Below are 12,113 nucleotides of genomic sequence, written 5' to 3' on the forward strand. Positions count from 1 at the left end.
TTTGAATATTTACATTCATTTGAAGCAAAAAGCCTAGCAGGAAAGGTGGACCAATCCTAATAAGAAGTTAAGAATATTATTTTTATAAACGACCTAGATGAGGGCACAGAAGGATGGGTAAGTAAATTTGTGGATAACACTAAAGTCAGTACAGTTGTGGATCGTGCCGATGGATGTTGTATGTTACAGGTAGACATAGATGAGCTGCAGAGCTGGTCTGAGAGGTGGCAAATGGAGTTTAAAAGTGAGAGTTGATTCACTGTGGAAGGAGTAGCAGGAATGCAGAGTATTGGGCGAGTGGTAAAATTCTGGGTAGTGTAGGTGAACAGAGATCTCGATGTCCATGTACGTAGATCTCTCAAAGTTGCCACCCAGATTGATAGGCCTGTCAAGAAGGCATATGATGTGTTAGCTTTTCTTGGTAGAGGGATTGAGTTTCGGAAACATAAGGTCATGCTGCAGCTGTAGAAAACTCTAGTGTGGCTGCAAGTGGAGTATTATGTGCAGAAATAATGTGGAAGGTTTTGAAAGGATTCAGAAGAAATTTACTAGGATGTTTCCTGGTATGGAGGGAAAGTCTTACGAGGAAAGGTTGAAGGACTTGACGCTGTTTTCACTAGACAGAAGAAGGTTGAGAGGTGACTTAATTGAGACAGATAAGATCATCAGAGGATTAGGTAGGTTGGACAGTGAGAGCCTTTTTCCTTTGATGGTGATGGCTCGCACGAGGGGACATAGTTTTAAACTGAGGGGTGATAGATATAGGACAGATGTTAGAGGTCGTTTTTTTACTCAGAGAGTAGGAAAGCCATGGAATGCACTGCCTGCAACAAGTGTAGATTTGCCAACCTTAAAGGCATTTCAGTGGTCATTGGATAAACATTTGGTTGAGAGTGGAATAGTGTAGGTTGCTTGGGCTTCAGATTGGTTTCATAGAGCGGTGCAAAATCCAGGAGAGAAGGGCATGTACTGCGCTGTAGTGTTCTATGTTCTATTAGTCGAATGGGAGAGGCTCTTTAATTAATTAGAAAATAGGAGCTTGAGTATCAGGCTAAGGGGTGGATGAAGGGATGAGGAAGTGAAGACAAAAGTAAACTAGCCAGAAACAAATGGACTGTAAAAATCTTTGGTATGTGAAAGAAATGTGTACAGCCAAATGTGAGACCAGTAGAGGCAGAGCCAGGAGATTAAGGAAATAACAGAAAGCTAAACAATTTTTGACCTGAGTTACATCCATCTGCGTGAAAATGGCAGCAGAAGCAAAATTGGGAGGTTCTGTCCCACTAGACCCAGTCTTTGCTGTTTTCACAGGAGTAGAAGTGGTGATTCCTGGAAATAGCTGACCATGTAAATCAGCAATTACACCCAATTATGTCATCTTTTTGAGCTATGTGTAGATTAGACCTCATAAGATCAAGACTGAACTTTGTGGATAGTCTGGTGCCCTTTTTAAGAGATGGAGTACACCTTTGGAAGAGGTTAGTTGCCCTTAACCGTTGTATAAAGTAGAGATGAAAGTGTGTAAGAAGTGCAAACACTCATTGGAACTGTCAGCTATCAAAAAAATGGTCAACTTGTGCTACGTGTTTAATAGACTGATATCCATATGTAGAATTAGGCAGGAAAAAGCTTTCTGAAGGTTTTCAAAGACTTAATACAAATTTATAATTGAGCACAGAAAAAGTTTGCATCTTTCCCATATGGATTCCTTTCCCTGTTAAGAAGTCCACTCCCCACTGGGGAAGAACCCAGCTCTTTCTTTTACATTCAGTTAACCCAGGCCAATTTACCAACTCATTTGATAAGAACCCCGCTCTTTTGTTTTTGTATGAGAATCCAGTTTTTGATATTTTCAAATCAACCTATTCAGACATGTAAGGAAAGAGCTCCAGAGCAGTAAAAGACTTGAACTTGGGCCTCCTGGCCCTGAGGTAGGGTGCTACCTTTGTGCCAAAAGATTCAATAAATCCAATTCTTTGTGTTTTTTTTTCCTTCTTTTAAGATGGCAGGCTTTTCTGCTCCAGCATCAGAAGAGTCAGCAGTGGTCACAGTAACCCCAGTTTTTTTAGATAGCTCTTTAATTAGCCTGTTCAGAGATGTTATGATACATTGAATCTGGGCCTTTTGGCACAAAGGTAGGGACAGTACTACATAGGAGAAGAACCCAGCTCTTTATTTCTTTATTTTTATTATCTTATATCCAGATATGCTCTTACAACTGGATGTTATTTTTGCATCACAGAATCACTGTGGCTTTTCCTTCATCTATACAACCCAACTCTTAAACACACGTTCCAATAAGCATCATCTGCTCTCAAGTCAACTCTTGATGTTCAGGCTGATCCTTCAAGGGAAATGCATTTTGAATGCTGACAATGCAGTAACACCCCAAGCCACCTTTTGTGATACCCTCCAAACACATTATACCTGCTACCAAGACCAGGGCAGCAGATGTATGGCACACCCCCATCTGCAAATTGCCCTGCTTGTTATACCAATTTACACAATAGCACTATATCATTATTTCTTCACGTAGCTTTTTCAAAATTCCAACAGGAAAGGTGATTAGCTCTGGCTAATAAGAGAAGATTCCATTAGATCAAAGCAAAGAAGTTTTTTTTAAGTTTTGCAGTTGATAGGTAACAAGCTGATGATTGAGACTATTTGGAATCTAGCAAAATAGGACCAAAAAACCGACAGTGATATATATATGAACATAAAACTTCTGAGCATGAATCGGCCATTCAGCCCCTAGAGCCACCATTCACTAAGATCGATTTCTAACTACCGATCCACATTCCTGCCCACCAGTGACTATCTTTCAACCCTTGCTTAATAAGAATCTATCCATCTCTGCCTTAAAAATATTCACTACTATCTTTTCTGGAATGGAGTTCCAAAGAGTTATGACATCGAGAGGAAAACAAATGCCTATTGTCTGTTTTAAACAGGCGTTTCCTGGCCTATTAAACAGTGACCCCTGGTTGGAGATTCTCGTATAAGAGGAACCATCCTCTCCATCCTCTGTTAAGACTGTACAGGATTTTATCCTGGTTTAGTGTAGGATTATCCAAGCTTAGTCTGTCCAACTTTTCCTTATAATCCAATCTGCCTATTCCAGGTGTTCATCTAGTTAACCTTGTCTGACATCCATCTTTAAATAAGGTCACCAATGCTGTACACACTACTTCAGACGTGTCCTCACCAGTACTGTGTATACAGAGGAACCTCGATTATCCGAAGGACACAGGCGGGCAGCATTTTGTTTGGTTAATCGAATTCTGGACAATAGAATACTGGATAACATAGTTTAGCCAAGCATCAGAACCTTGTGGTCTTGTCGGATAATCAGATATTCAGGTAATCCAATGTCAGATAACAGCGGTTCCACTGTAATTGGAGCATAAACTCCCTACTTGTGTATTCAGTGTGTTAGGTTCCTTTTCTTGAATTCTTACCACTTGTGCAACTGCAATATGCCAACTTCAGTGAACAGTCAAAACTTATTAAGCAAGTGCAAGGTTTGGAGGATCACTTAACACTTTTTGCGATGCTTGTGAAGCATGTCAAGAGAAGCTCTCTGAACAAAGGAACCAGTTTTTCCTTTATACAAAATCTTACGCCACAGTCAGTAATGCCCATAAGACAACCCCCAGCCACTACCTCACAGTCACCACGTGCCAATCAAGACACAATGCAGTGACCTGGTTTTCTCCAGAAACAATGTGATGTAAATTATCCCTTAATGGCAAAATCTGACGTAAATCGTTTTTTAACTGCAGGGTGTGGTCAGAATTTTACTTGCAATGTTCTTCTTGATTTTTGAATAGGGGATGATACTCTAAATGATAGGAGATGGCAATGTAAATTTTTTACATTGTATCTGCAAGACAGAGAAACGTACCACCCTACCCTGGGGCATCCAATTTCTTACAGGTCAACAGAGCAGATTAACCCCTTAACATCTCAAATGTTGCTCATGACAAATGATATTCAGTTAGCTTTCCTAATTACTTGCTGTGTCTGCATACTAGCCTGTGATTCATACACAAGGATACCCAGTTCCCACAGCATCTCAGAACTCTGCAGTCTCTCACCATTTACATAATGTACTTTTTATACTTCTAGAGATATTATTTGTTCTAGGGACAGTAAGGAACCTCCTCAAAGAACTGCAATAAATTGATTAACATCTCTGCTTGATACCTGAATTTGTTTAAGAAAAATGTCTACCATTCTCCTTTTCTGTGTCCCAACTTTTTGAATGAAGGAGTTATGTTTGCTATCTTTCAATCTAATGGCACTTTTCCCATTGCGAGCATTTTGGAAAATTAAAACCAGTGCCACAACTCGCCCCTTCTTTCAAGACCCTTCTTTCAAGGATGAATTGCAACAAAATCCAGGGACTTGTTATCACAAACTTCAACAATTTATTCAGTGCCATTTCACTCATGTTTGTGACTGGTTTATTCCTCTTTGCCATTCTTGATGTATTGAACAAGGAACTAAAATTTACAAGTAAAGTGGGGTGAGAGAGTTGCTGGCTAGACCAGTATTTATTGCCCATCCTTAATTGACTTGGCGAAGGTGGTAGTGAGCTGCCACATTGAATTGTGCAGTCCATATAATGTAGGGATGACCTCACTGCCATGCGAGAGGGTGTTCTAAGATTTGTCCCCCAACACTGAAGGAATGACAATATATTTCCAAATCTGGATCGCGAGTGACTTGAAGGGAGCATGCAGGAAATTGTGGTGTTCGTACTCTGCCTTCTAGGTTGTATTGGTTGCATGTTTGGAAGATATGCTTTACTACCACTTAACTCACTGTCCAGCACCTCCTTAAAAACACCCTCTAAACAAAAAGTGCTGTGAATACTCAGTCGCTTGAATATTTTCTGTAGAGGGGCAGGCTGTTAACAGACAGGATCTTATTATTAACATGGAGGTTGGTGATGATGGGATAAAATATGTGCCAGCCATCTGCCTAACTGGCAACGCTCTGGCTGTTATGAATGGTCACTCACCAGCAAGAGCTGCTGACAGAAGCAGATAGGAAACCTGAAACTAGGCAAAAGTGAGGACTACAGATGTTGGAAACCAGAGTCTGGATTAGATTCCTGATGAAGGCCTTTTGCCCGAAACATCGATTTTCCTGCTTCTCGAAAGCTGCCTGACCTGCTATGCTTTTTCAACACCACTCTAATCTAGACTCAGGAAACCTGAAACCTACAGCAGGGAGGAAAAAAAATAGATTAACATCACCAAAGGGTCAATTGCTGGAGAGAAAATCTCTTTTTAGGGATGTTGTTGGGACCTTGAGGAAGCTGTTCCTGTCCATGGTTTTCTGTGTTGCTGGATGGCTGCCTCCAATTAGCTGGTGACTTCCCCCTGTGATGGCAGGTTGCCCCTATGCCAATAAGATGGTAACAGCTCAGTAAAAGTGCCCTCAATAAGGACTTTAAGTATGTAACTTAGGTGCCTGCTACCAGTCTCTCCTGCCACTACCACCCCCACCCGAACCCCCTATCCTCCTCAAAGATTAGGGTCAAAAACGTTTGGTACTGAAAATGTACAGCTGGTCAGGCAGCATCTGAGGAACAGGCGAGTCAACATTTTGATCTATTGGTCAATTGGTGGTCAGCAACTCTGCAGAGGATTACAGCTGTCAGGCTGTATGTTCAGCATCATCTCTCCTGCTGATTGTGAAGTGTAAGTTGCTGAGAAATGGGCTCTTTGTTGCTTATTTATTCCCCACTTCACAATCTCAATTGGAAAATGGTGTGTCCCTCCCCCAAAGCCTCACCCACTGTTGTAAAATGAGAAGGGGAGGGTTGGCCAGCTGCCATCACTGATGGGGGATGAAATCCTGTTGGATAGTTCTGTCCACATACTTAGCTTCCTCCTGCCCCCCCCACCCCCACCATTGACCCTTTTGTGCCTCTCTCCACAGATGCTCCCAGATTCGCTGATATTTCCAGCAGTTACTGTTTTTATTTCAGATTTCTAACAATCATAGTATGTTGCTTCCTCGTTGGTAACTTTCTCACCTACTGCAATATCCAGTGTCCAGTCTTACTCCCTTTGGTGTAACATCTTCATTGTCCAAGGATGCCAATCATGGCTTGTGTTGTGAGATCATATAGAGTGAGATGAGAAGGTGGCTCCCAAGAATTATCTTGGTCAATACAGAAGTTGAACCCATGATGTTAGCTTTATTCTACACCACAATCTCTTCTAGCCATTTCACCAAATGAGCTAATCGACACCTCCCCCCTCAGGGTTCATCTTGAAACTCTCACCCTGCATTTTCATTCACAAACAAAAGCAGAAATTGCTGGAAAATCTCAACAAGTCTACAGAAAGGTCACTGGATCCAAATTGTTGACACTGCTTTCTCTCCACAGATGCTGCCAGACCTGCTGAGTTTTTCCAGGAATTTCTGTTATGGTTTCTGGTTTCCAACATTGCAGTTCATTTTTTTTTCTGCATTTTAATTCATTGATTATTTCTGAAAACAAGCCACTAAACCTGTCTGTAGTTATCTGTTCTAACTACCTTTTTCTTGACATGTCCTGTAGTTTCTCTCTGGGTGGAGGTACTTAGGGCTTCATTTCTGTTATCCTTGAGACTCCATCACTATCTGTGTGCTACCTCTCTTTGTTGATGTACTGTGTCCACTCTTAAGCCTTTAACACAAAGTCAATAACTGAACTGCATTACACTGCTGCCTGAGCAACATGCTTAAAGTCATTGCATCCACATTACACTGAGAAACGCACATGCCAATAGAAAAAGTTAATATGTTACTATCTCATGTATTCTCAACCCCCGGTCAGAATATTGCTCCTTTTGGAAAAAATCATCCTCTAGCTGACCAGGAATTATGTAATGGTCATATCATGAGTTCAAATAAAAATGGTGTGTTGCGTTTTAGTAAGTACAAGATCAAGTTACCTCTCGTTGATTATGTAGGAAAGGCAAGTGTTAAAAATAAAGAGGAGATTTATCCTATATAAGAATATATGATGTTCACACAGGTAACTCTGTCTCTTCTCAGAAGGACACTTTCAAAAGCAGATTGCAGATGTTCGCAAATAAAGTGACGGCTGGAAAATGAGAAGCCTTCAGAAATGAGATAACAAGAATCCAGAGAAAGTATATTCCTGTCAGGGTGAAAGGGAAGGCTGGTAGGTATAGGGAATGCTGGATGACTAAAGAAATTGAGGGTTTAGTTAAGAAAAAGAAGGAAGCATATGTCATGTATAGACAGGATAGATCGAGTGAATCCTTGAAGAGTATAAAGAAAGTAGGAGTATACTTAAGAGGGAAATCAGGAGGGCAAAACGGATCATGAGATAGCTTTGGCAAATAGAGTTAAGGAGAATCCAAAGGGTTTTTACAAATATATTAAGGACAAAAGGATAACCAGGGAAAGAATAGGGTCCCTCAAAGATGAGCAAGGCGGCCTTTGTGTGGAGCCACAGAAAATGGGGGAGATACTAAACGAATATTTTGCATCAGTATTTATTTATTTATCAGTATCAGTGGAAAAGGATATGGAAGATATAGACTGTAGGGAAATCGATGGTGACACCTTGCAAAATGTCCATATTACAGAGGAGGAAGTGCTGGATATCTTGAAACACATAAAGGTGGATAAATCCCCAGGGCCTGATCAGGTGTACCCTAGAACTCTGTGGGAAGCTAGAGAAGTGATTGCTGAGATATTTGTAACATCGATAGTCACAGGTAAGGTGCCGGAAGACTGGAGTTTGGCTAACGTGGTAAGGACAAGCCAGGGAACTATAGACCAGTGAGCCTGACATCAGTGGTGGGAAAGTTGTTGGTGGGAATCCTGAGGGACAGGATGCATATGAATTTGGAAAGGCAAGGACTGATTAGGGATAGTCCAACATGGCTTTGTGCGTGGGAAATCATGTCTCAAACTTGATTGAGTCTTTTTGAAGAAGTAACAAAGAGGATTGATGAGGGCAGAGCAGTAGATGTGATCTATATGGACTTCAGTAAGGCATTCGACAAGGTTCCCCATGGGACACTAATTAGCAAGGTTAGATCTCACTGAATAATGGGAGAACTAGCCATTTGGATACAAGACTGGCTCAAAGGGAGAAGACAGAGGGTGGTGGTGGAGGGTTGTTTTTCAGACTGGAGGCCTGTGACCAGTGGAGTGCCACAAGGATCGGTGCTGGTCCTCCACTTTTTGTCATTTACATAAATGATTTGGATATGAGCATAAAAGGTACAATTAGTAAGCTTATAGATGACACCAAAATTGGAGGTGTAGTGGACAGGGAAGAAGGTTACCTCAGATTACAAGAAGATCTGGACCAGATGGGCCAATGGGCTGAGAAGTGGCAGACGGAGTTTAATTTAGATAAATGCGAGGTGCTGCATTTTGGGAAAGCAAATCTTAGCAGGACTTACACAATTAATGGTAAGGTCCTAGGGAGTGTTGCTGAACAAAGAGACCTTGGACTGCTGGTTCCTTGCTCCTTGAAAGTGGAGTCGCAGGTAGATAGGATAGTGAAGATGGCGTTTGGTATGCTTTCATTTATTGGTCAGAGTATTGAGTACAGGAGTTGGGAGGTCATGTTGCAGCCATACAGGACATTGGTTAGGCCACTGTTGGAATATTGTGTGCAATTCAGGTCTCCTTCCTATCGGAAAGATGTTGTGTAACTTGAAAGGGTTCAGAAAAGATTTACAAGGGTTGGAGGATTTGAGCAATGGGAGAGTCTTAACAGGCTGGGGCTGTTTTTCCTGGAGCGTCGGAGGCCGAGGGATGACCTTATAGAGGTTAACAAAATTATGAAGGGCATGGATAGGATAAATTGACAAGGTCTTTTCCCTGGGCTAGGGGACTCCAGAACTAGAGAGCATAGTTTTAGGGTGAGAGGGGAAAGATATAAAAGGGACCTACGGGAGCCCCTTTCTTGATGGAGGAATTAAACTGGCCTTTGTGATCTATTGGTCTTTTATTGGTTGTTGCCACAAACTGATTCATGACCCAGAGTTGTTTGCTCAGGCTAGAGAAGCGCAGTGTGGGGACCAACCACCCAAAATCACTTTGCTACCTAAATAAGCAGAGGGTGAAGGGGGTTAATCTGCTCCCTGTTCTGTGTGCATGATACCTTGATCTGTTGCTGGTACCCTGTTGCTGTCTAATTGGTACTTTGTACCAGTGCTGTGTAGGTGTTGTCAGTGCAGGCAGAGACCAGTTGGCCTGTTGATGCAGCAGCTTGTGGGAGTGCAGATTACTTTTGGCATCTTCCTGTGCTGTCACCAGGCTTGAAGATCCCTACCCGTTGTTTCTACAGGCAAAGAATAAGTGGATCTTCTCCCGAGTGAGGCTGTGAATCAGCAGAGCTGGGGAAGATCATCTGACTTGAAACCTGAAAATTTATGGGGACCCTATCCCAGAGAATGATTTCTCAAAAGATGGACAGACACAGAGAGACACAGACACAGACACAGAGAGAGAGAGAACTCCTATTTATTTCTGGAGGTTGAACTTCTCACACAGAATGTTGAAGAGGCAATCTACAGTAAATGATGCCTCATTACTAAATGTCATATACACAGCAGGAAACAGTGCAGAATGATTTTGATAATTTGCTCGCAGCACTCACTTGCACATTATGGGGGTTACATTACAAGTGTTTCAGTTTCCCATTGTGTCTCTTCTTTGCTTTTAGGGTGGAAAATTAAATTTTAAAATGCACTTTTTTCAAAATCTTAAAGGGTTTGAGGCAATGCATTAGGAAGTTCAGGATTTAAAGCAGATCAGGATGCCTAAGTTGCCTTTTATTTCCATTCAAGGTCGGTCCTATTGTGTCCGTACGCAGCGAATGTTAAACCAGTGCCTCGAGTCCTTAGTACAGAAAGTCCAAAGTGGAGTGGTTATTAATTTTGAAAAAACTGGACCAGATCCAACACCAGTTGGAGACGGTAAGAAAAGTATTCCTTGAACATTTTTCCTGTTGGAATGTAACCAGCAAAATGTTTACAGGGAGTATTCATGATTAGATTTTGTCATTTCTGTAAAACTTCTGAACGTTTACATAATACATTGTGTGCCTCTTTTTGGTCAATGCCCTAACATATCAACTGTGCATCTTGAAGGATGGCTATCCAGTATATCAGCATTTGAGGAAGGCAATTTTGAAGAGATTGATCTCAGATTTAGCATAAACAAGGGCAGATCTTGACTCCATCACAACATAAAATGGGTGCTACTGAGTCTGTAACCCTTTCCCCTTTTCTGATATTTATTTCTATTGAGATTAGTAGAAATTCAAATGGAGAAGGATATAAAAAGGGTTGTTGACTTTGTACCATCTGCTTTCCACTACCATGAGGAAATAAGTTCTATTTCATGTCTCAATTGCTTTGATATATTGAGAAAATAATGACAGTGAGGAGTGGTGAGAGTGGAAGCTGGGGGCTTTTGGGAAGGTATATAAATTGGGTGTTTGGTACACCCAAAACCCAACACCTGTAGGGCTTCCCACCCACAGCCTTTAACCTTACAATACTAGAGGGAAATCAGGTAAGCTTTTTACCTCTTTCATTTCTTAGAAAGAGAATTTAGCAAGGATGACAGTGCAGGCAGTGCAATGTTCCTCCTGTGGGATGTTTGAGGTGAGGGACACTAGCTAAGTACATCTGCAGGAAGTGCACCCAATTCCAGCTCCTTGAAGACAGTGTTAGGGAACTGAAGCTGGAAGTGGATGAACTCAGGATCACTCGGGAGGCAGAGATAGTTATAGATAAAAACTATAGGGAGGTAGTTACTCCTAGAAATGAAGATACGTAGGTGTCTTTTAGAAGGGGTAAGAAACAGTCAGTGCAGGGATTTCCTGTGGCTGTTCTCCTGTATAACAAGTACACTGTTATAGATACTGTTGGGGTGGTGTGGGGGTGAGGGATTTACCAGGGGTAAGCAATGGGGTACAGGTCTCTAGCACAAAGTCTGTCCCTATCGCTCAGAGGGGAAGGGGAGAGATGAGTAGAGCATTCATCATTGGGGACTCCAAAGTTAGGAGGTAGATCAGAGATTCTGTGGGAACGAGAGAGATTCGCGACTGGTGTGTTGCCTCCCAGGTGCCAAGGTTCATGATGTCTCAGATCGTGTTTTCGGGATCCTTTAGGGGGAGGAGGAGCAGCCCCAAAATGTGGTCCACTTAGACAACAAGGACATAGGTAGGAAAAGGAATAGGGCTGTAAGGCAGAAATTGAGGGTGCTTGGATGGAAGCTTAGAGCTAGAACAAACAGATTTGTTATCTCTGGTTTGTAACCTGTGCCACGTGCTAGTGAGGTGAGGAATAGGGGGAGAGAATAGTTGAACATGTGGCAACAGGGATAGTGCAGGAGGGGAGGATTCATATACCTAGATAATTGGGGTTTATTCTGGGGTAGATGGGACCTCTGCAAATGGATGGTCTACAACTGAAACAGAAGGGTACCAATATCCTGGAGGGGAAATTTGTTAATGCTGTTCCGGGGGGAGTTGGGAATCTGCATTGTGGATCCATTGTCCAGGTGGTTGCGAGTAGTGAGGTCATGGATAAGGTTTTAAGGTCACAGGAGTGTACCGGCAGGTAGGAAGATGGTTTGAAGTGTGTCTACTTCAACGCCATGTGCATTCGGATGAACTTGTAACGTGAGTTAGTATCTGGGACTTTGATGCTGTGGCTGTTTCGGAGACATGGATAAAGCAGGGACAGGAATGGTTGTTGCAGGTTCTGAGGTTTAGATGTTTTGGTAAGATAAGGGAAGGTTGTAAAAGACAGGGAGGTGTGTGTTGTTAATCAAGGACAGTATTGTGGTGGCAAACCGGAAAGGACAGGTCAGTCTGTTGGGAGTTTTCTGACAGGCCTCTGAAAAGTTCCAGAGATGTAGAGGAAAGGATAGCAAAGATGATTCAGGCTAAGAGCGAGAGTAGCAGGCTAGTTGTTATTGGGGAACTGTAATTTTCTAAATATTGATTGGAAATGCTATAGTTAAAGTACTTTGGACAATAACTGACCCATCTAATGTGTGAATGAGGGTTTCCTGACACAGTATGTAAACAGGCCAACAAGGGGCAG

The 12,113-nt window shown here is 42.1% G+C and overlaps 1 protein-coding gene across 3 annotated transcripts in view; it reads left to right on the forward strand.

Moving 5' to 3' along the window:
* ints6l (integrator complex subunit 6 like) overlaps window positions 1-12,113 on the forward strand; it is a 159,797-nt gene that overhangs the window by 77,552 nt on the left and 70,132 nt on the right. For all 3 annotated transcript variants that reach the window (XM_060832371.1, XM_060832372.1, XM_060832373.1), the window contains one exon: window positions 9,843-9,971. In XM_060832371.1, coding sequence (XP_060688354.1) covers window positions 9,843-9,971 — 129 coding nt within the window. The remainder of the gene's footprint in view (window positions 1-9,842; window positions 9,972-12,113) is intronic.

The sequence above is a fragment of the Hemiscyllium ocellatum genome, chromosome 11, assembly GCF_020745735.1.
Source record: "Hemiscyllium ocellatum isolate sHemOce1 chromosome 11, sHemOce1.pat.X.cur, whole genome shotgun sequence".
NCBI lineage: Eukaryota > Metazoa > Chordata > Chondrichthyes > Orectolobiformes > Hemiscylliidae > Hemiscyllium > Hemiscyllium ocellatum.